At 35.3% G+C, this 25,881-nt stretch overlaps 3 protein-coding genes across 3 annotated transcripts in view; all 3 read right to left on the bottom strand.

Annotated features, from left to right (window-relative positions):
- LOC116017741 (probable peroxygenase 5) overlaps nt 1-4,587 on the bottom strand; it is a 13,165-nt gene extending 8,578 nt beyond the window's left edge. The window contains exons 1-5 of the mRNA XM_031258369.1: nt 4,522-4,587; nt 4,316-4,420; nt 4,056-4,141; nt 2,335-2,429; nt 2,058-2,183 (exon numbers count right to left, since the gene is read on the bottom strand). Of these exons, the coding sequence (XP_031114229.1) occupies nt 2,058-2,183; nt 2,335-2,429; nt 4,056-4,141; nt 4,316-4,420; nt 4,522-4,552 (443 nt within the window). The 5' untranslated portion in view covers nt 4,553-4,587. The remainder of the gene's footprint in view (nt 1-2,057; nt 2,184-2,334; nt 2,430-4,055; nt 4,142-4,315; nt 4,421-4,521) is intronic.
- A 1,293-nt stretch (nt 4,588-5,880) lies between these two features.
- LOC116015902 lies at nt 5,881-6,500 on the bottom strand. The gene is made up of 2 exons (XM_031256067.1): nt 6,183-6,500; nt 5,881-6,126 (listed from the first exon to the last, which is right to left on the bottom strand). Exons 1-2 carry the CDS (start codon nt 6,498-6,500, stop codon nt 5,881-5,883), a joined length of 564 nt encoding a protein of 187 aa, XP_031111927.1.
- A 9,765-nt stretch (nt 6,501-16,265) lies between these two features.
- Nucleotides 16,266-19,861, bottom strand: LOC116017869 (probable peroxygenase 5). Its single transcript, XM_031258522.1, has 6 exons — nt 19,698-19,861; nt 19,495-19,599; nt 18,777-18,862; nt 18,593-18,687; nt 18,360-18,485; nt 16,266-16,612 (listed from the first exon to the last, which is right to left on the bottom strand). Exons 1-6 carry the CDS (start codon nt 19,726-19,728, stop codon nt 16,465-16,467), a joined length of 591 nt encoding a protein of 196 aa, XP_031114382.1. The 5' UTR covers nt 19,729-19,861; the 3' UTR covers nt 16,266-16,464.
- Between the last annotated feature and the right edge of the window lie 6,020 nt (nt 19,862-25,881).

Genomic DNA, 25,881 nt, shown 5'->3' with positions numbered 1-25,881 from the left:
CGTTCAGTTAGTCAGTTAGTGCTCATATAAATAAGAGCTAATGCTCTTGTTCTGCTGTAATCTTCTACACCATTCTACACTTTTCCAGTCAATGAAACTCACTTCAATTCTTCTTCTTCTTTCCAGTATTCATTCTCTTTTTTCTGTTAAGCATGATCTGAGTAAATCATCACCTTCATTAATTATCTCATACCACTAACCATTCCATATATAATGAAATAATGTTGAGACAATGTTATATTTTCGACGTTAAGAAGTCCCATGAGTCCTTGACTGAGCTACATGAGAAAAATTTTATATTAATATTGGGTATTAATTTTTGTTCATTACGTGTTTATTTTACTAAACGATAGTATATAAATGGACAAAATTAGTATTAACCCCGTCATTTTGAAAAAAAAAAAAAAAACCCATTAATACTACATTTAATTTTGAAGTAGTCCCTAAAGCTAAGGGGCTTTCTTGTCTTTATACTCCATTAGTTGGTTCTAATCGTTCAGTTAGTCAGTTAGTGCTCATATAAATAAGAGCTAATGCTCTTGTTCTGCTGTAATCTTCTACACCATTCTACACTTTTCCAGTCAATGAAACTCACTTCAATTCTTCTTCTTCTTTCCAGTATTCATTCTCTTTTTTCTGTTAAGCATGATCTGAGTAAATCATCACCTTCATTAATTATCTCATACCACTAACCATTCCATATATAATGAAATAATGTTGAGACAATGTTATATTTTCGACGTTAAGAAGTCCCATGAGTCCTTGACTGAGCTACATGAGAAAAATTTTATATTAATATTGGGTATTAATTTTTGTTCATTACGTGTTTATTTTACTAAACGATAGTATATAAATGGACAAAATTAGTATTAACCCCGTCATTTTGAAAAAAAAAAAAAAAACCCATTAATACTACATTTAATTTTGAAGTAGTCCCTAAAGCTAAGGGGCTTTCTTGTCTTTATACTCCATTAGTTGGTTCTAATCGTTCAGTTAGTCAGTTAGTGCTCATATAAATAAGAGCTAATGCTCTTGTTCTGCTGTAATCTTCTACACCATTCTACACTTTTCCAGTCAATAAAACTCACTTCAATTCTTCTTCTTCTTCTTTCTAGTATTCATTCTCTTTTTCTGTTAAGCATGATCTGAGTAAATCATCACCTTCATTAATTATCTCATACCACTAACCATTCCATATATAATGAAATAATGTTGAGACAATGTTATATTCTCTCCGTTAAGAAGTCACATGAGTCCATGACTGAGCTACATGAGAAAAATTTTATATTAATATTGGGTATTAATTTTTGTCCATTACATGTTTATTTTACTAAACGATAGTATATAAATGGACAAAATTAGTATTAACCCCGTCATTTTGAAAAAAAAAAAAAAACCCATTAATACTACATTTAATTTTGAACTTAATAACAAAAAGTTGTTTGTTCTGACTTTGAGCATCACCGTTTGAAATTCTCCCAAAAGAAAAAAAAAATCCTATTTGGATTTTTTTTTTTCAGATAAGGGCACTTGTAAATCCTTAATATCAAATTACTGTACATTTATTTTTAATATACTTAAATATAAAAACAAATGAAAATGCTAGCTTATTCTTTGGTTTTTATAAGGGTTGAACGATGCATGCTTAAATTACTTTTTGAGGTCTTAATGTCGATCATTGTTTCGAGGAAATTTTTAATTTATGTCCCTCACAAATATATCAATTATCAATGTTACTCTTGAATTATTAGTGGTGTAAATGTTGCTTCTCAATTTTCAAAACGTGACATATATTATTAAAGGCAATATATATCAAATTTTGAAAATTGAGAGATAACATTTATACCACTAATAATTCAGGAGTGATATTGATAATTGTCATATTTGTGAGGGGTATAAATTACAATTTTCTCTTGTTTTCATCTAAACGATGATTTAATTTAATTTATTTTTTCTTCATCTTCTACTATTTATTTTCTTTTTAATCCATTAAAACAATGCAAGGTACATATATAGTGAAAGTATACGCTTTTGGGAATAAAATTATTATTACGTACCATCCAAGATAGTCCTTAGGTTCTCTGTTATCTCGAAGTAATTCGTCCACTTCAGCACTCGTTAAGGCGTTGGGATTAATTCGTGCATGTTTTTTGAAAATTTCTTCAAATTTTGATGGAACAAACCTGTCATCCACACAAGTTAAGTGTTCAGTGTGAATAGAGTAGTGAAAAAAAAAAAAATCATGCACAAAAATGTAGTCCGCTAAAAGTAAAAGTGATAGACGTTATAATCTAAAGGAATTAACAAAACAAGCATGACAGAAAGAAAACGCACTTTCCCTCGCTATCATATGCACCAGTATCACTACCGTGCTTGCCATGTTTAATGTTTTTAACCACAATGGGGAAGAGTGGAGAAGGCCATTTTCCCTGCAGCAATAAATAAATAACAGCTTAGGATAATTGGTAAGTAAACCGTTAATGCAGTTATAAGGTATCTGTATTAGTTTTACCGTTTATGTACAATACAAAAGTAAAAAAAAAAAAAAAAAAAAAAGGGCAACGAAAGAACTAAACAACGTAACCAATCAATATTTTACACTTTCCTATTTAATTAATTTGTCCACTATTAGATAAATTTATATGTGTTTTTTCCTTAAATTTTAGCTCTTTTATCATTCTAGAATGACAAATGAGATTAATACACACTTTTTACCTTAAAGCGTGTTCTTATTAAAAATGGCCCCTATATATCAGTGTCACTGTGTGTACATTAATAACTTATTAATCAACACTTTTTACCTAAGAGTATATTTTTATTGGAACCGGCCAATACATACATACATTATACATATATACATACATATATAGCGGCACGCTCAAGTGAGAACTATGAAAGAAATTAGAACCAATTACAGCCGTCCACGTGTCCAGATTTAATGGATCAGATGTAATTTTTTAAAAAAGATTCGGTGGCATTTTCATAAATAACATGAAATTTAGTGCAAGTAACATGTGTTAAAAGTACAAATAACTAGTGTAAGTGTGCAAGTAAAAAGTGCAAGTATAATTACTTAAAAGTGCAACCATTTTCACTTAATAGTGTAAGTAATTTACCTTTTTAACATTAGTACACCTAATGATAATGTCTTTCACATTGGTGCATTTAATGATAACGTTTGGTGCAACTAATAATAACGTTAGGTAGACTTAATATTATATTGATGCTTAGTGTAGTACATTATTTGTTGCACTTTTAATACATTATATTTTACTTGCACTTAGGTGCACTATACATGCACTTTCAATATAGTACAATTTAATGCACTTCAAAGTTTAATTATTTAAGAAAATGTCATTGCATTTATAAGAAAAAAATAGTGTTTCTAATAAGTTACATATGGACAGATGAACGACTATGATTGGTTCTCAGTTCTCTCTTGGGTAGTTGACTTTCACCTAATCCGTCTCCTCTATATATATATATATATATATATATATATATATATATATATATATATATATATATATATATATATATATATGTATATGTATATGTATATGTATATGTATATGTATATGTATAGATAGACACACTCCCATGAGAACATGTCCACATGAGAAAACTAAGAATATAATCAATAACAGCCTTACATTTGTAAACATAGAACTTATCAAATAAAATGTTTAAAAAATGCAATGAAAATGTTGTAATTAGGCAAACTTTATTGAGCAACTTTTAACACTATATAATATACTTTTAAATTTATACAATGCATTATTGTCAACTTTACAATGCAACTTTTAAAACTATACAACACACTTCTTAATAATAGACAATGCATTTCTAAATCATAAATACGTACTAACTGTAAACATTAAAAAGTGAGCCCCTAAACTGAACATAAAACCAAAACATCAATTAAAACAAAACAAAAAAAAAAAGTCATGCAATATAAAATCCAAACTCTATGTGCACTACAAATTTACACCCAGACACGTACATATATACATAGACACATGGCCATGCAAATTAAGTGAGAGTGATAAACTTACTGGTCTAGTTCTGGAACTGAGTATAACATGAATGAAAATGGTAATACCGATTGAGAGGAGAAATCCACTTCCAATTCTTCGAAAACCTAAATAATTAAATATAAAAAAAAACATGAATTAAATAAAATTAAAAAATGTAGAAAATTAAGAAAGTAACGTTGATGGGAATCGGAAATATTTGAACAAATAGTGAAGAAAAAAACACATTGTTGGTTAAGAAAAGAATGAAAGGAATGTATTTGGATAAATGTAAAAACAACCTCGATAAGTTTCCCACGGATAAATGACGCCGTCATTGTTGGTATCAAAGAACATGACATGCTTTTCCATAGGCGTTGGCTCACAACCATTTTCCATTCCCTTTCCTGCGTTCCATTCCCATTCTTAAGTATAATCCAAACACCAAATACAATAAAAAGAATACTAATCAGTTGAATGGGAATGGAAAAACTATAAAATTGCTTACCAACTGGTTTAGTACTGGTTAATGAAGCCATAATATAATGTTGGACTTCTAATTATTTTATTTTCTAGAGTTCTTAGGATGTTTTTTAGACTTGTTGGGATTCATTGGGATGTATGTGGTTTTATATGCATGCATTGTAAATGTTTTTTGTTTTTTTTTTCTCTCCAAATTGTGTTGTAAAAGTCAAAGCAATAACTTTCACTTAATCAAAGTTGAGGCGCACACATTTGAAAAAATGCCAAATATAGTTTGATCATTTAGAGTATGCATGGACTTAAATTGGGAATTTGGTATGCTATTCTGCATTTGGTTATTGCGGTTATGGATTTGACTTTAGAGACACCATCATCGTAGAAATATTAGAATGAGACAAAACTTAAGTTCGCAAGGGTAAGGGATTTTGGTGAAAGTATTTTGCATGTTTGGTGGTAGGGTGGAATGAGATTGATTATTAATAGTTGTGGAAGAAAGAAGAAAGGGAAATGAAACCCTTATTTAATAAGGGTATGTGTTTTTCAATTAACGGGGTATTCCAAACCCATAGTAGTATTCTAAAAACCTGTCAACCAAATAATAAGGGTGTGTTTGGTTCGCACATAGAAATCGGAATCGGTATGGGTATCAAATACTTGGTAATAGTAATGAATTTTGGTGAAAGTATTTTGCATGTTTGGTAGTAGAGTGCAATGAGAATTATTATTATTATAGTTGGGGAAGAAAGGAGGAAGGGAAATGAAACCCTTATTTAATAAGGGTATGGGTTTTTCAATTAATGAGGTATTCCAAACCATAGTAGTATTATAAAAACCCGTCAACCAAACAATAACAATCACTTTGATACCCATACCTTATACCAAAACCCGTCAACCAAACACACCCTAACAATCACTTTGATACACATACCTTATACCAAAACCTGCCAACCAAACACACGCTTAAGAAAAATTGTAATTTATGCCCCTCACAAATATGTCAATTATCAATGTCACATTTGAATTGTTAGTAGTGTAAATGTTGTCCCTCCCCTGAATTATTAGTGGTATAATGTGGTTACCCGCCATTTTCCATATTCAAAGACCACACTTTTTTCCTCCATTTTTCTTTCTTTGTTTGTTCTCCTTCTGCCGACAACAACGTTTCTCCTTCTTCTTATTAAGGGTTGGGCAATATATGTCACGTTTTGAATATTAATAGTACAATAATAAATAATCATTTCAATATAATATAAAATTCTACAACTTGTATGGTAGTCTTTATTCATTAATTATTATTATTATTATTATTATTATTATTTGAATTATTTAAATGTATTTTTTTTTATCAGGGGGAAGGGGATGGAGCCCCACAGTTCAAAAACTGCTAAAACAAAACATTATGCGCCAAGGCACCGAGTCTGTCCTCCTCATAGTACTTACGAGCATCGTTGGGAGGCGCACCAAACTCAATCCAGTCACGACCTTCCCTAACGGCAATCCTAGCAAGTCTGTCATCCACCCGGTTGTGATCCCGATGGATGTGGGTTATCTTTACCACCCAATTCCTTTGAACCCAATCCTTACATGCATGGACAATATCTCTGGCAGGCCCTAATATCTCGAACTCTCCCTTAATCCATTGCACAGCATCCCTAGAGTCGCTTTGAATACACACTTTCCGCACACCTTTTCCCCATGTCCACCCAAGTGCACAATTGATAACACCGCATTCTCCTTCTGTGGCATGATCGCCTTAACTCTGCAGCTAAAGCCTCCTATCCATGCCCCTGTATTGTCTTTAAGGACCGCACCATAGCCAGTTGGATTGTTCGGGCTAGTGAAAGACACATCAGTATTGATCACAAACCAGCCATCTTGAGGTGGTGACCAATGTAGCTCACTCTTGTTTGGCGCAACCCACGTACTGTCAATATGGTTGTCCTTGGAGAAGGCTGCTTTAATCTCCCTCGTTTGCTGAAAAATCCAACAGACCTTGCGTTCCATTTCCCATTCCTCATTGTTGAAGACTGCATTATTTCTCCATCTCTACAGCCACCAGACAATAATGGCGAACAGTGTGCTCCAATCACTATCATGTTGGTGTTGGATGTTGCCCTTCACATTGGTATCAATCCAAGCAGCGAAACTCAAATTGTCAAGGCGCTGGTTCTTAGCCATGGGAAGGAATCTCGCCCAAATTTTGCGCGCCCGATCACACCTTCGGAAGACATGATCAACATCTTCCTCCTTATCTCTGCACTTGTCACAGTAGGCATAACTCGTGAACTCCCTCCTCTTTCGTTCAACATTACACATAACCCGTTCATGCTTGAGCATCCACAGAAGTGTCCTCATCTTATGAGGGGTTTTGTAATTTCCAGATTCTTTCCCATACTACCCTGTCCTGATGACGTTCAGGTGATTCAATTGTTGCGTTGTAGGCCGAAGAGACGGTAAACACACCGAAACTCTCCATACCCTAGTATATTTTGTCTTCCTCACTGGCATTATAGTTCAGGTTGTATATCTGGAGGAGCTCGAACACATGCACTGGGAGTTTGTCGGTAAGGGCATCCAAGTCCCAGCCTATACCTGGTTTCCAATCGTCCTCAACTTGTTTCTTGGCCTCAGAATTTGGAATAGCATTGCCGGTAGCCTGTATGAGGGGATAGCGGAAAATCCAACGATCTTGCCAGAAAAACATATTCTTTCCATTATGCACTACCTTCTGCCAGCCCGCTCTCAAAGTATAGTCGGCTTTATAAATACCCTTCCAGAGATTTGATTGTCCCTGACTGGAATGGAAGCCCAGTGCAATGTTGTGTCGTTGCATGTATTTTGTCGTGAGAGCTCTTGCCCAAAGCCCCAAAGGTGTCCTTGTTGGTCAACAAACGCCAGCCTATCTTAGCCAAGAAAGCTTCATTCATCTTTCCCAAGTTTCGGATACCCAGACCTCCTTCACATTTAGGGCAAGTGATAGTGTTCCAGTTGATGAGGTGTTGTTTCTCACCGCAGAGGAAAGTCCTAATCTTTTTCTCAATTCCATTGCAAACACCCTTGGGCAGAAGGAGAGTATGCATTGCGTAATAGGGGGCCGCATTCAAGACACTTCTAGCTAGAACCATTCTTCCTACGAAAGTAAGATGTCTACATTTCCAACTCTCCAATCTCTCGTCAATGCGGTCCATAAGAGGGGCAAAGAGGCTCTTTATAACCCTTCCGTGAACAGAGGGGACACCAAGGTAACGTCTTAAGTCCGTAACGTGATTTATCCCGGCCATGGCAGTGATAGCGTTGGCCCTTTGCGGAGAAACATTTTTAGAGAAGTAAATCTGTGACTTCTGGAGACTTATTTTTTGTCCTGAGGCAGTTTCAAATTTCTCCAAGCACTCCTTGACCACTTTAATCTTGTCAATGGTAGCTTCTGCAAAAAAAAAACACCATGTCGTCAGCAAAAAACAAATGGGAGAGTTCAGGTCCATACCTTGCAAGTTTGATGCCTCTCCAATGACCTAGGGCCACCTCATTTTTTATTAAGTGGCTTAGCCTCTCCATGCAAAGGACAAAAATGTAAGGTGAGATGTGGTCTCCATGTAATTATAATTTTAATATTGGTAGTAATGTTGAGCATTTACTTTTGTGTGTCATGCGTAGGAAAACTAGTTATATTTTTATTAAATGTTAATATAAAAGGATTTATTATAACATTTATAACTACTTTATTGCATTAAAATCAATAATCAGTATTATGAGTTTAAACAATTGTCTCAAAAGTGGAATATCAAGCTCAGTTTTCTGCTTTTGAAAATTTAAATTAAAAACTTGTATCATCAAAGTTGGTGGATAATAATAAAAAGGCTTGGTGGATCTAAGTAGAAGTGGTAACTTGCAATTTGGAAATGATAATTCATTTGATAAAATCAATTTGTTATTCCCAAATTGGTTGCTTAATAAATGTTGTGTGATAGAATGACCTAAATAAATCAACCTTTGCGCTGAGTAATTATTGAAATGCTTTTTCCACCTCTACTACAGCTTCCCCAGTCACCTTAAACTCAGCCCTAGTAGCCTTCGAAGCCAAAACCAAAAGCCAGTCGATCTCCTCCCTCCTAGTCACCGCGTGCCGCCATTTTCGGCGAACCAAAAAGCCCAGCAGTGGCCCTATTAGCCCCAGGAACGCCGCCACGAGAATGCCAAAACCTAGATCTCCTCCCACGAGCATTTACACAATATGGAGAGGGTGAAGCGAATGCCAAGGTAAACAACTTACCCCAAAAGGACGAACAACTCTGACTTTCTCCTAACCTCTTCATCCAAGAAGAGAAAACATATGTAACCTTTGGCAAAGCAATAAAGATATGCCAAGATGAAGAAGAAGTTAAGGAGCTGAGACTAGTGACAAAAAATGTGAGGAAGAAAGATAATAAAAGCTGGCGGTTGGAACCGATGCTTGTAATGTTACTGTTCTTTTGTGTGTTTTCAAATTAGAAAACAACTTTTGAGTAGGTTTCTAATTTCCTAAAATAATAGAGAACTATTCTCTACTTTGAAAATGAAAAATAGCTTAGTAAACGCTCTTCTTCTTAGTTTTTCAAAAAAAAATTGAAATTTTGGGAAATTTCCTGTTAGTAAAAAGCCCCCAAATAATCAGCAATAATATACATAAATGCAGAGGCATGAGTTTATTGTAAAAATTTCAATTCCAAAAACAAATAGTATGTGATGGATATATTGGAAACGGGCTCCGACTTGGAGAGGAGGGGAGGCGACCCGAAAAACAACCCGGAAGATGACCCAAGCTAAGGGCGACCTCAACCCGGGGCGACCTCGGCCTTAGCTAGCCTTGGTTGGGGGTTGCCTAGGCCTTGCGCACTGCACGTGCGAACATTGTCCAATGTAGTTACTACAGTCTCCTCCTTTTAGGGGGGCGGTTAGAAGGTTTAATGGTATAAATAACTACTTAATTGTCTTGTTAAGACATAATCATCTCTATTGTCCAAACACAATTACACAAACACTCTTGTAATCTTCTTGTAACACTATAATTAAGATAAGAATTGTCTCCATGACATATATTCTATGTCTTTTCATCAATGACATATATTCTATGTCTTTTCATATTGTAATTACCGTATTATTTTATCCTTTATTTATCAGGTTTTGTTAATTCAGACCACTCGGGTTAATTAACTCTATCATTGGTGCTTTTATTGAGAGTTCGACGTACAAGCTTGAGCGTACTATTTTTCACTAGCTATGACAAGGTCAAGACCCAATTCTTGTAATTCAAACAGTTCCCGCAAGATTTGTTGAACCCTGCGCAGGAATGGCCACAATGGGATCACCAACTGACAAACCATTCCAGTAAGATCAACAGCGGACTTGAGGGATCAACTCAGTAGCAACTGCCACAGTGGGTCAGCTCCCGCCGCACCTCCAGCTCTAGGCTTCCAAGATGGGGTGGTCGTGATCTACCAAGCCGCCTATTTTCTAACCTGTCTCATGGAAGGGCTCCAAGGAGGTGTCCAAGCCCCCAACACGACCCTGAGACCTCTCATCGTGACGTGGCTGAGCAGCTTCGGAGGCGAATGGACCAGCTCAATAAGAAGATTGACAAGAAAGGCTAGTCCCCAAAGCTCCAGGACGTGATGTCCACCACATTCACGAGGGACATCATGGAGGAATCCCTCCCCAAGGACTTCTGCTTTCTGAAAATCAAAGGGTACTCAGGGACGGTGGACCCACGAGCACACCTCACTTGATCGGGGCCAGTGAGGCCATCATGTGCCGTGGTTTCTCCTCGAGCCTAGACGGCCAAGCACAAGAATGGTTCGGGTCCCTGCCAAAGGAGTCCATCTCATCGTTTTCAACCTTCACCAAACGTTTCTTGTCGTATTTCACAAGCACTATGCAAAAGAAGAAGCAGTTTGTGGACCTGTGTCACATTAAGTAGAGGAGCTCGGAGTCCCTAGTTGAGTTATTCAACCAGTGGAATAAGGAGGAGCTGGGGTTCACCAATTTTGACGATAAGTCCGCTATACATATCTTCACCTACAACGTGAGATCCGACACCTTCCATGAGACCTCATCCAATACCCGTCCAAGACCTACACCGAACTGATAGACCGGGCGTCAAGATTTGCATATGCAGAGGTGGTAGAGAGGAGGGAGAAGGAGGAAGAGGAATAGAGTTGGAAGGAAAAGGTGCCATAGGAAGAACGCCAGGCACCTAGGCCACCTTGGTGCGAGCTTGCCGAGGGGCCTAGGTTGACCCCCATGCGTTTCCTCACCCCATTGACGCAACTTGTCAGAACTATTCTAGACCGCGCGGAGGACCTCTTCTTCACAGAATCGCGCCACTGCACCGAGAGGTACTTCTTCTTTTATTGCACCGGATTGACGGTGGGTTCTACTGCCAATTTATGGGTGATCACTTCGCGGTCGAGACCCGATATGTCCTTGGGGACTCATGCGAACACGTCCTTGAAGCGCCGGATGACCTCGACGATCCGACCCCAGAGGTCGGTTGGAAACCCCGTCTCGACGTTGAAGACCCTCTCGGGTCGATCGAGGTCCAGCACGACCTCCTCGGTCTCAACTATGGGTTTGGCACGGGGCCAACCCTCCTCGCCTTGTAACACTCGCCGATAGTGTGGACCTGGAGGTCCCTTTTGCCGATTTGGCGACATCCTTTCAAATAGCAGCTTCGGATAACCTTCTGAGCTCCTCTTGCCACCCCGACCCCGGTCGGGGTGGGGAACTTCAAGCATAGGTGTTCCATGGATATGATGCTCCGGAGGTCATCCAAGGTGGGTCAGCCAAGAATGATGTTGTGCATGCATTCGATCTTGACGACCACGAACTTGACCTCCCACCTCTTGACGTGCGGCTGGGTGCCTATCTCTACCTCGAGGTTGATGGAACCGTCCGTCTCGATGGAATCTCCAGTGAACCCGGACAGTAGGGTTCTAACTTGTATTAACTGCTTCATTGATAGGCTGAGCTTGGTGAACGTGTCATAATACATAACGTTCACTAAGCTCCCCATGTCCACCAACACCTGGTGCATGATGACGTTGTTGAGGGTGGGGCTCATCCAACTCCTTCTCCTCCTCCTCAGTGAGCTAGTCGAGCTCTCTCTTACACGACCCGGAGGCGGATGGCTTGGAGCCACTCTTCTTCTTCCACACGTTGCCCGGGCCTTAAGGTCGGCCTTGCCCCGACCTCTTGACGTATTGACCGAGGTAGCCTCTTTGGATTAGCTCCTCGATCTGTCTCTTGAGAACCATGCATTCGTCGGTGTCATGTCCATGTTGTCTGTGGAAATGACAGTATTTGTTCGGGTCCGCGTTTGGTGACACCTTCAAACACTCAGCCGGGTATGATACGATGCCCATGACCTCGGTATGCTCCAGAATAGCACTCACCGGATGTGTTAGATGGGTCAGGCAACGTAGGGGAGCTAGCCGAGGCCCTTGACGCGAGGGCCTTGGAGCCCGATGTTCCTCTTGTGGTGCCTTGTCCCGACCGTGGCCTCTTTCCTCCTTTTTCTTCCTTTCAGCTTCCTCTGCCTCGGCGAACCTCGCCGCTTGGTCCAGCAACGCCGCATACGTTTTCAAGGGTAGGGTTTGACGACTCGCCATCCCGTTAGGTTCACCGGCATGGGAGTGAGCGCGGTTACCACGCGAACCGTGGGAGTTGCCGGAGTTGGATTCAGATCTTGCCATAGCCAGTGGAAAAAAGAATAGCACGCTCGAGCCTGTATGTCGAGCTCTCAATGAAAGCACCAATGATGGATTTAATTAACCCGGGTAGCCCGAATCAATAAACCCGATAAGATTATAGGGGGTATGCTAAGTAATGGATCAAAGTGTACCTCGGAGGTATTTTATATATTGAAAGCACCAATGATGGATTTAATTAACCCGGGTAGCCCGAATCAATAAACCCGATAAGATTATAGGGGGTATGCCAAGTAATGGATCAAAGTGTACCTCGGAGGTATTTTATATATTGAATAAAGGATCAAAGTGTACCTCGGAGGTATTTTATATATTGAATAAAGGATAAAGTTATTACAAGGTTGTGTACTAAATATTGAATAAAGGATAAAGTTATTACAAGGTTGTGTACTAACAGGACTCGGGTAGCCCGAATCAATAAACCCGATAAGATTATAGGGGGTATGCCAAGTAATGGATCAAAGTGTACCTCGGAGGTATTTTATATATTGAATAAAGGATAAAGTTATTACAAGGTTGTGTACTAACAGGACTCGGGTAGCCCGAATCAATAAACCCGATAAGATTATAGGGGGTATGCCAAGTAATGGATCAAAGTGTACCTCGGAGGTATTTTATATATTGAATAAAGGATAAAGTTATTACAAGGTTGTGTACTAATAGGACAAGAATGTACCTCTAAGGTATTTTATATATTGAATAAAGGATAAAGTTATTACAAGGTTGTGTACTAATAGGACCCGGGTAGCCCGAATCAGTAAACCCGATAAGATTATAGGGGGTATGCAATCGTTATACCCTGCACCACGGTGCACATAGCAATGTGCACTACGTACGTAAAACGACGTCGTTTCGGTGTTAGTAGACGCGGACGCGAATGACTCAGGGAATTCATTATCTATAATACACATAATCATTATATAGAATACACAGAACGTTTGCCTAGAATACACAGAAGGTTTGCCCATAATACACAGAATATTGACGCAAAATACACAGATGTTAGTGGACGCGAATGACTCCAGGGAATTCATTATCTATAATACACATAATCATTATCTATAATACACAGAACGTTTGCCTAGAATACACAGAATGTTTGCCCAGAATACACAAAATATTGACGCAAAATACACAAATGTTAGTGGACGCGAATGACTCCAGGGAATTCATTATCTATAATACACATAATTATTATATAGAATACACAGAACGTTTGCCTAGAATACACATAATGTTTGCCCATAATACACAGAATATTGACGCAAAATACACAGAACTCATCCTCCTAACATTCGAATGCACAAACACATCACAACTTGTGTTAATAACATGAATACACATAATATTTACACAAAATACACAGAACTCATCATCCTAAACATTCGAATGCACAAACACATCACAACTTGTGTTAATAACATGAATACACGTAATATTTACACAAAATACACAGAACTCATCATCCTAAACATTCGAATGCACAAACACATCACAACTTGTGTTAATAACATGAATACACATAATATTTACACAAAATACACAGAACTCATCATCCTAAACATTCGAATGCACAAACACATCACAACATGTGTTACTAACATGAAATCACAACACGTGTTACTAACATGAATACACATAACGGTTGCCTATAATACACAGAATGGTTGCCTAGAATACACAGAATGATTGCCTGGAATACACAGAATATTAATAGAATACACAGAATGATTGCCTGGAATACACAGAATATTAACATAAATAACAGAATGATTGCCTGGAATACACAGAATATTAACATAAATATAAAGACCGGCTGAAACGGGGAACGTGATTTCCAAAAAAAATGGACGATTAGTTTACAATGCTCAAAACGACGTCGTTTAGGTACGTGGTGCACATTGCTATGTGCACCGTGGTGCACAGTATAATTTGCCCGGGGTATGCCAAGTAATGGATCAAAGTGTAGCTAGAATATTAACATAAATACAGAGACCGGCTGAAACGGGGAACGTGATTTCCAAAAAAAATGGACGATTAGTTTACAATGCTCAAAACGACGTCGTTTAGGTACGTGATGCACATTGCTATGTGCACCGTGGTGCACAGTATAATTTGCCGGGGGTATGCCAAGTAATGGATCAAAGTGTAGCTAGAATATTAACATAAATACAGAGACCGGCTGAAACGGGGAACGTGATTTCCAAAAAAAACGGACGATTAGTTTACAATGCTCAAAACGATGTCGTTTAGGTACGTGGTGCACATTGCTATGTGCACAGTGTTGCACAGTATAATTTGCTGGGGGTATGCCAAGTAATGGATCAAAGTGTAGCTCGGAGGTATTTGGCCCCTTATTTCCGCTCCAGGGTTGACGCGTGGTAGGTTTTGGTAGTATTTTTTTTTTTTTGAAGCACAAAAAGTCAACATCGGAGGTATTTGGCCCCAGGGTTGACGCGTGGTAGGTTTGGGTAGTATTTTTTTTTTTTTGAAGCACAAAAAGTCAACATCGGAGGTATTTGGCCCCAGGGTTGACGCGTGGTAGGTTTGGGTAGTATTTTTTTTTTTTTGAAGCACAAAAAGTCAACATTGCCTCCACTGAGGCTCAAACCTGCCCCTCTAACATGGGGTGCAACCAGATGCCACTAGACCACAAGGTCATTGGCGGGTAGTATTTATTCATCAATATATATGTATATATATATATATATATACACGCATATACGCGTAACAGTGTGCTTTTGCACTGTGAAAACCAACAATTCAAATTCCATATGAATTTGGTGAATTATGCATCATAACGACATAACCATCCTATACTTTATATGCATCACGTAAGTATTATACACTCCGTATGGGAGCCGAAAAGTGAACCTGAGATTGAATTGACGTACTCTTCTAACTTTTTTTGTCTTTAATTTGTGATTTTAACTCCATTTTATTTTACGTTTAAGTCTTAGTAAAGTAACATTAGTGATTCTTTTCAAAAAAAAAAAGTAACATTAGTGATTCATCTCTCTCCTCAAATTTTTTGAAAGATTAATTTAGGAGATTTTTCTTTCTCCTCATTTTTCAAATATTAAACTCTTTGGAATGCGCACTCTTGTTTATATATATATATATATATATATATATATATATATATATATATAAATGTGCACTCTTTGGATCCTGATCATTATTNATATATATATATATATATATATATATAAATGTGCACTCTTTGGATCCTGATCATTATTGTGGATCAAAAGGTAGACTAGACTAGAATGGTATTGCTCCCCTAACAATATCTATAAATGAATTTTTTTTCATAATAATTGAACATTCCAAAATATAAATTCAGGTACATGATATACATCAGTACTCTAGTGCATTTGTTTATTTGAATCAAAATAAATATATTTGTAAACTTTCTCTTTCAAATCCAAAGTAGATGTTCCCCACGAATCTCATAAATCACCTATTAGGATTCTAGCTACATCTGATCATTTTGAACCAAAAGAAAACTTTTTGGAAAAGTATTCACCATAGAATATCTTCACTCAACATAGTTACATACCAAACATAGAAAAGTGGAATGTCCATTTTGTGTACGTGTTGAATGAATCAAATTCTCATGAAATCTTATTTTTCTATTAGAATGGCTCAAACATGTTCTGCAGTACCCCTATGAATACTCCTCTATTATGACAAGTTTTGAATGTAATTTAGTCTCGAATTCTCCAGTTAATTGATCTGCAATAATACATACGATTCCCCCCAATTCAATCAAGTTCCCTTTTGTAGGACTCCATTAATAATATAATTGACAAATCCAACATTTAATACATGGAGGTTGAAACTTTTATATTTTTTTCCTTATTTTATTCCAATGTTTAAAAGTATCATAAGAAGATTGATAACTTTTATTCTTCGTAGTTATTAAATGATTTGGATATGATATATTGATAGATGGAGTAACAAAAAAATAAATAAATAAACAAACATAATAATTGAAATTGAATTGAAATTCAAGAATAGAGTGTAAAAGTATTTAATCAAACACTGATCATTATTATATAATTATTTAAACTTTAAAGAGTCTTAGTACATGTACATAAATAATGACATAAATATGCTTTAATTTGAATTTATATAAAAGCTTTTACAAATAATCACCAATCATTGCAGGGACTCCTTTGACTTTTGGTAGCCTACTTTCTGAAAAACGTGAAGGGGGTTAATTACCCTTTTAGCTTTGAAGCGTGTTCCTCCGCCAATTGTTCAAACAAGCTTCCATCATAAACAGCTTTCACTCTTTCTTTGGGGAGCATTCCTTGATCGTCTTTGGCAAGAAAATAAAGTATCTTCCACTCACCTATGGCACCAATCCTGCAAATTTTCTCTATTTCATTACTAATTAACAAAACCTCAAAATTAAGAATTAATTTCATTTTTGTCCTAAAAAAAAATAAAAGCTCAAAATTAAGAATTAATTTCATTTTTGTCCTAAATTTATAGGTGTCATTCTATTTTTAGCCTTTTTTTAGAACATCTCATTTGATCCTACTATTATTGTGACATGGTCATTTTTTGTCCTTTATCAATAAAATCGTTTAAATTTCTTTAAATACAAAGGCATTTCGATTTTCAATTAAGAATTTTTTTAAAAATGTAAAAATAAAAATAGAATTCTACTATATGTTCTCCCAAATTCTATTCTCTCACTTTTACTCCATGTTATGGTAAACAAGGATTGAATATTTTTTTCATGTGAGTCCTAGGAAAAGTGTCTATATCAAGAATTTGTGAGAGGGAGTAAAAGTTGAGAGTAAGGAATAAGAGTTCATGTAGTATTTTCCACAAAAATATAATGGATCAACCGACTTTGTAAAAAAAAATGCCCTATATTTAACGTCATATCATCGATTTTGTTGACGGATGACCAAAAATGGTCATGCCACAATAATATTAGGACCAAAGGTAGATGTTCTAATAAAAAAGACTAAAAGTGAATTAACACCTATAAATTTAGAACAAAAACAAAATTAAATATAAATTAAATGTGCTGACAACATTTTGTTTAAAGAGTTAAGAAATGACACTTTTTCTCCTTGACTATATATCAATAGTAGACTCTATCTCTAAATTATTTGCGTATCCACCTTTAATCCCTACTTCTTTCGTTATATAAACATAGGCACTGCAAAACTTCTATGAAGAGCCTATTGATGATCCGTATGCTAATGTTATTAGAATGGTGGAAGCAGCGTTGAAATTTTATTTTTACTCTTCATTTTAACGGTTTTGAGATGGAGATAAGGACGTAAGGAGAAAATTGTCAATTTGATAATAACTAAATGACTAAAAACGGATAAGCAAATAATATATTGGAAACTGGATATATTGAAAAATTCTCTCCGTACAATATATGGAATGATCTAATCCGTTCATCTGGGTTGATCAACAAATAAAAAATAGGGAAATAAGAAAAAAAATGATGTCATTTCATAATTATTACAAACTTTTGTTGTGTACTAAAATTAAATAAGTTTCAGAGTGCATCATTTGATAACTAAGAATGAATTGTAGATCTTAAAAAAATGCATTGAACTTTACATGCACTAAGAGGTACATTGATATATAATAATGATATGTGTTACCGTGCAACAATTTTAAATATATAAACTATTGGTAGCTCTTGTCTGTACTATTAGTTATTATTTGATGCACTATCAAGTAAGATTATCAATGGGACGAGGAGGACGGAGGAAGCCATACCACACCCTCGCTTCCCAACTTTCTCCCTCATCATATCACTATCCACATCCCCATCCCCGCGGGAACTATTTAGGGATGAGGAAGCCTCACCCCATTTAAACTTCTTTTAAAACATTTAAAAAATAGAATAAATTAAGTATTCATCTTTTTAACTTAAAAGTATTAGTAAACATATAATAATTAAATCATAGAGTTAATTTTATTTTAGGTTATAGATTTACATGTTACAATCCACTTTTCTGTTCGCAGACAAATAGCTGTACGTATGCTTTCAAAAATAAATTAAAATTACTATTTTATATTTGTGAATTTGTAATACTTTTCATATAGGGATGTCGCAAGTGAAATGTTTACGTACCATCCAGAGTAGTCGTTGGGCTCCCTGTTATCCCGAAGCAATTCATCCACTTCCCCAGAGGTTAAGGCATTGGGATTAGTTCGTGCATGTTTTTTAAAAATTTCTTCAAATTTTGATGGAACAAACCTATCATTCACAATTTCACAAGCAAAAATCATGCTGATTAGAGCATTTTGCTAGTAATAGAAGTTATAATTTAAAATTTAACTAGGATTGACTTGAAGAAAACGCACCTTCCCTCGCTATCATATGCACCAGTATCACTACCGTGCTTGCCAAGTTTGATGTTTTCAACCACAATGGGTAAGAGAGGAGAAGGCCATTTTCCCTGCATCCATGCATGTCATTGAAATTATTATGGCTTGTAAATATTTTGTCAAATACTCCCCTGAAAATGAGCTAGAGCGATACACTTACTGGTCGGGTTTTAGAACTGAGTAAAAGATGAATGAAAATGGAAGCACCAACTGAGAGGAGAACTCCACTTCCAATTTTCCGAAACCCTATATAATTAAGTGAGAAAAAAAAAACTTGAATTATTAAATATAAATATTCTTATAGAACAGATATTACATAGATATTACATACTTTGTAAAGAATTATGAGTGTTCCAACAATATATATATATATATATATATATATATATTCATAATCAGGTGAGGACTTGTGGAAATTCAAACCATTGATATAGTAGTTCTAACGATTATATATATATATATATATATATATATATATATATGATCAAATGAGAACCCATCCTTTTGTGAAGACCTTGCGAACCAACATCCATGAATGTACACAATTTTACGTTACACACACATGATGAGCATATATATATATAATATATAAACATAAATGTACAATAATCCAAATATGTGCTTAGTCTTTTATTTGAGATGGAACACATGCTTCAATTTGATATAGTTCTCATGCCTAAAGTTTTTGGTTCGAAATTCGAATCTTCGCGTCACCCGCACATGCTTCCATTACACAAATTATTATAGGGAAGATTATTGTTTTACAATATATATATTTAGAATGAACCACCTATTCGTCAACAGAGATAGATGTTGTAAGAGAAAATTAAAGATAAAATATAATGAAAGGAATGTATGTGGATGAAAGTGAAAACAACCTTGATATGTTTCCCAAGGATAAATGATGCCATCATGATTGGTATCAAAGAACATGGCATGCTTTTCCAAAGGGGTTGTCTCAGAACCATTTTCCATTCCCTTTCCTGCATTCCATTCCCATCCTTGAGTATAACCCAAACACCAAACACATGCAATAAAAATAATAAGAAGAAGAATAAAGGAAAACTATAAAATTGCGTACCAACTGGTTTAGTGCTTCTTGAGAAAGCCATAATAAAAAGTTGGATTTCTGGAAGTTTAATTTTCTTAGAATTGTGGATTTTATATCAGACTTGTTGGGATGCGTGGGGTTTTATATGCAACCAAAAAAAAAAAAATCGAGTTGTGGTCCTTGTGGATCTTATCTGTCTTGTTGGGATGCGTGGAGGTTTTATATGCATTGTGACTTGCGTGTGAGGACAGTGATGAGGTTCCTATCCGTGTATACGCACAATTGGAGAAAACTGAGAAAAGGACTACTCAAGAAAGTTGCAACAACTGGTTTAAATTTTTGTGAACAGCGGCGCAGCAAAACAAACGTGCCTTAATAAAACTTGGTTTCTATTTTGGGATCTTTTAGGATCATGCTTGTGTGAGAATTTGTTTGACAGATTAAGTTAATATAGAAATGTTATACTTAAATAGAAAAATGTCATACTAATAATTAATAAAGTGTTTGTTATTTTTTAGGAAAAAACGTAATAATTTTACATTTTGGTATAAATTATTATATTTTCATTAAAAGTATTACAATTTCTATTATAAGTAATGTGACAGGATAATTGGGCATCCGACCCGGAACCACTGGCAGGATCCAAAAGCAAAACAGTTGTCGTTCAAACTACCCAAGACACCTCACTCCTCAGCATCAATGCTCAACGGTTCAACTCATCAGCATTGATGCCCAACGTTCAGCCCCTCAACATTGATGTCCAACGTTCAACTCCTCAGCATTGACACCCAACGTTCAGCTCAAGGCATTAATGCTCAACGGCTCCTCAGCCCTTGGCATTAACGCTCCGTTACTGAGCTGGAGGAGATAAAAAGGCTCACAACACTTGTAGAAAGGGGACACTTCTCACGACACTGGAACTTAGACAAAACAACACTCAACTCATTTGTACACTGAGCACTACGCTCAACATTGTATTCAGATACTCAATTACATAATATACCGGTAACACATTATTACCGTCATTGGTGCTTTCATTGAGAGCCGAGATCATATCTCAGGCAAACTTCACACATCACAAACACCTCTATGGCATCGCCTTCTTCAAGCAGTGTCTTGCTCGTCAAGTGGCGTTCGCCTCCTGCTCGTCAAGCCACACTTTTCACAAATCACAAAACACCCAGCTCATCTCATCACTATCGATGGTGCAATCCGAATCCAGCCCTGCTCTCATGGTTCTCATCGAGTGAACAATGGTCATCCCGGATCCAGCAGCTCTCGCTTATCGAGTGAACAATGGTTATCCCGGATCCAGCAGTGCTCATGGTTCTCATCGAGTGAACAATGGTCACCCCTCGAGTGATCTTCGTGGGCAGCTCAATGGTCACCCCTCGGGTTATCTTCGTAAACAGCTCAACAGTAACCGCGTGGGAGATCGCCGCAAGGGTGATCTCCGTAGCCAACTCAACAACAACCACGGGCGCTTCCTCCTCAAGTGCGTCCGCCTCCTTCACTTGTGCGTTCACCTCTTGTAAGCAGTGGCGCTACCCAGTGAACGCTGCTCCCATCCAAGCAGTGGACTTACAAGCAGTGGCGTTATCAAGTGAATACTACTCCCATCCAAGCCGTGGACTTCCAAGCAATGGCGCTTTCTCCTCGAGCAGCGTCACCTCCTCAAGTGGCGCTGCTCCTCAAGCTGCGTCACCTCATCAAGAGGAGCTGCTCCTCAAGCAGCGTCAACTCATCAAGTGGCGCTGCTCCTCAAGCAGCGTCACCTCATCAAGTGGCGCTGCTCCTCAAGCAGCGTCACCTCATCAAGCGGGCGTCACCTCATCTAGTGCATCCGCCCTTTTCAAGTGGCACTACTCCTCAAGCAGCGTCACCTAATCAAGTGGCGCTGCTCCTCAAGCAGCGTCACCTCATCAAGCGGGCGTCACCTCCTCAAGTGGCGTCACCTCCTCGAGCAGCATCACCACCTCGAACAGCATCACCACCTCGAATAGTGTCACCTCCTCGAGCAACATCACCTCATTGAGCGGTGAGTGGCGTCACCTCCTCGAGCAGCGTCATCTCCTCAAGTGGCGATGCTCCTCAAGCAGCGTCACCTCCTCAAGTGGCGTCTCTTTCCTCTATCTCTCTTCTCCATGTCATAGGAAAATTAAACTAGGAAAAATAATAATTGAAATTGTGTAGATATATAGAAAATAATAATATATTGAGAATGCGATGATATAATAGAATGATCAATATCTAAAAATGATAGAATATTTATTGAATGATGATTTCCATATATAGATATTTCCTTAAATTGAAAATTAGGTATACGTGCTATTCTGCATCTAGTTCTTGCCGTGATGGATTTCACTTTAGAGACATCAGCATCTATCATTGAAGAATGAGAACCGGTGTCATATGATATGCATTCAATTTTTTATTTTTATTTTTCGAAAACAATATGCGTTCAATTTTAGTACATAAAAATATTTGATGAAATGGTGCTTTTTAGAAAGATTACACTTTTAATTTAAATATTTTTTAATAATAAATTCATTTACTTAGCTAGTAATATGTAAAATGGCTTATTAGCACATGAATTTATTTATTTATATAGTTTTCAAGTATTTCAGATTTTTAGATTTTATATTTTAGATACAATATTATAATAATTTAATTTAAAAATAATAATTTTTATCAATGTCAAAAAAATCGCTAGGCGCTCCTTAGGCGGATTTAATTTTTTTTTTTATTTTTAAAATTTTAATTTAATTACCACCACTAATCTGTTTCCTAAGAAACCAGATCTGAAATCCTCCGCTAATCTACTTCCTCCACAGCTGCCATCGCCTGCAACCATCGCCATTCATCGATGACCGCCAACCATCCATCGCCGACTGCCAGCCTCCAGTGAGTCCAGACCGGCGACCTCTAAGTTAGATCAGAGGCTCTAACCATCGCCATCTATCGCTTTGAGGTAACCATATATGAAATTCATCTCCTCTCGATCGTCCGGGGACCATGAAAGACGCCGCCTTCATCTCTCTCATCGCTTGCTTTCCTCTTCTTGGTGAAAAAAAGGGAGAGGGGGCTGATTCCGGCCTTCGTCGTCGGCGTGATTTTTGCAACCTTGGTTGTTATTGTTAAATTCATTAATAATAACTCTGAGGGAAAGGTGTGCATTTATGATAAAATTAAAATCGAGATAAGAGTAAAACGATTTTAAAAATTTTATTTGTAAATATTATATAAATATAATTTAGCAGTAATCTAAATTATTAGTATTTTTTTTTTGACAACGAGTAATATAATCTAAATTATTATATAAATATAAAGTAATATTATAAGTTATTGGGAGAAATATTTTTTCAACTACTAAATAAATTCAATAGGTTATAAATATTTATTGTATATATGGCCATTATCCAATTTTCTCATACTTTAATGTTATTTGTGTACGGTTATTCCTGTATACATAAACTAGTTTTTTCACGCGTGTGAATAGGACAATGCCTTATATTTGTTTTTAAATAAGTAATTCAAAGTATATTAATATAAGATTATATAAGAGATGTTCATGCATATATAATTAAATGTTGAATTTGTTTATTTAAATCGGCAATTCAAAGTATATGAGTGCAATATAATATATGAGAGATTGATTATAATTGTCACTAAAATAAATGTTTGCAATTTTGTGTCAAAATAATTAGTCTAAAAATGATAGTATAAATAAATACTACTTTTGGTAATAAAATTTTATACATTTTAAATTATATTAATAAAGAAATACAATTTACCTTTAAAGTGAACAATTGTGATGTAGTCCAAAAAATATTACGAGGTAGTTTTTCGCTTCAATTTATTTGGCTATTTGAATGCCTTCTTTGTCAATAAATCCTCCCTAAGTAGTTAATATGATTGGTTTCAATTTTTTTTAAATATTTTTCAGAATACTTGTTAAATAAATATATAAAATTATTTTGTATTATAACATTGATACAAAATATTTAATTACAAAATAGTGTAAAAAGAAAGCAATGAATAATATACTGAATATAATTTATTAATGAATTTGAAGGTAATGAATTTTTGCATTGTAGAAAATAAAGACAATATAAGTAATGAAATTATATCTCTTTTTAAATATTTTGATAATGAATAATTTTTATTGTATAAAATAAAGACTATATAACTAATGAAATTATATCTCTTTTTTAATTTTTTGATAATGAATAATTTTTATTATAGAAAATAAAGACAATATAACTAATTAAATTATATCTCTTTTTAAATTTTTTTAATAATGAATTTTTTTTAAATAAAGGCTAATTAAACATCTAAATTAAAGAAATGCATAATTTATTTAATTTAATAAGACTATAAGAGTAATTGAATGGGTACTTAATTTTCAATAATATACTCTAACATATTCTTATACTCTAATATATGTTTAAGAATTATATCAAGTTTGATTAGGATGAGATTCGAACCTACGACTTTTCTTATAGAAACTAACGTGTAAGTTAAAAGTTAACGGAATATTCCGTTACTAAAGTTAAAAGTTAACAGAATGCGAGGTTATTTAATGGAAGAAAATAATATAATAGAGGGTAAAGAAGGAAAATCATAAAAGATTACTAAAATCAAAATAATATGAACCATTCGTTTAAGTAATAATTACACCAACATTTTTTTCTTCACCATCGTTTAAGTAAATAATTACACCAACATTTTTTTTCTTCCCGTTAGAACCCTAATATTATTGGCTCTTATTAAAATTACTAGTTTTACACGCGCATTGCGCGAATCGGTTAATGCCCAATGTTTATTTAATTTAATAAGAGTAAAATAGAGTAAGAAACTTAATTATGTCAAATTTGATTGAGATGAGGTTCGAACCTAAGACCTTTTTTATAGAAATTAATGGGTAAGTTAAAAGTTAACGGAATGTTAACGGAGAAGAATATATTTAACGAAAAACTTAACGGATAATTATAAAAATAAGGTTAAATTAGATAATCTCTATTAATAATACTAATCTGAATTATCTTAACCATCTATTTGATTAAATAATTCATCAGAACCATCCATTTGATTAAATAATTTGACCGCTATTTTTTCTACCCATTTTAGGTCTAACTCTCTTTGGCTCTTATTATATTATTATTATATACGCGCATTGCGCGGATAGGTTAATGCCCAATGTTTATATTTAAATAAATATTTGAAAGTATATCAATGCAAGATTATATAGGAGAAGTTTATACATGAGTAATTGAATGTCGATTTTTTTTATTTAAATATCTAAATCAAAGTATATGAATGCAAGATAATATAGAAAATTCATTATAATTATTACTAAAATAAATGTTTGCAACCTTGTAAAATCGATAGTCTAAATATTTGGTCTAAAAATGATAGTCTAAATAAATACTACTTTTAATTTGAATTTTTTAAAAGTGTTCTTAATTCTCTTTTGAGTAACATTGTCATTGTCTTCATCTTTACTATTTGTTCTCTTCATTTTTGTTGGTAGTGTGTTATTTGCAATTTGGTTATTGTTGGTAGCATAGATGACAACGTCATGCAATAAGATTATGATATATGAGCTATGGACTTTAACGTCATGCAATAAGATTATGATATATGAGCTATGGACTTTCCTTTAGGTGCTCTGCTTGGGGTTCATTGAGCTATGGACTTTCCTTTAGGTGCTCTGCTTGGGGTTCATTTGGCTATGGACTTTCCTTTAGGTGCTCTGCTTGGGGTTCATTTGGCTCAACCATTATTGTTGAATGAGTTATTGTGGATAAAGAAATCCCTAGTTTAAGAAAAAAGATTAAATAAATTAATAAAAATTTGAAAACTTAAAATAAAAAGATTAAATAAATTAATAAAAATTTGAAAACTTAAAATATTATGATTAAATAAATTAATAAAAATTTGAAAACTTAAAATATTATGCATTCCAAAGATATTAAAATGTAGAAAACTTAAAATATTATGCATTCCAAAGATATTAAAATGTAATTTATTGCTTCAATTTGCTAGGTAATAGGTTATTTGATTACTTTCATTGTCAACAAATCCCCCAAGTAGTTAATATGATTGGTTTCAAACTATTCTTCTTTTTTTTTTTTTCATGGTATTAAAGAAATACATATGTATCATTTTTTTGTGTAACTACTAATTTATTTAATTCAATAAGAGTAAAATA

This window comes from Ipomoea triloba, chromosome 4, assembly GCF_003576645.1.
Source record: "Ipomoea triloba cultivar NCNSP0323 chromosome 4, ASM357664v1".
Taxonomy (NCBI): domain Eukaryota; kingdom Viridiplantae; phylum Streptophyta; class Magnoliopsida; order Solanales; family Convolvulaceae; genus Ipomoea; species Ipomoea triloba.
This window is presented reverse-complemented; position numbering and strand designations above follow the sequence as displayed.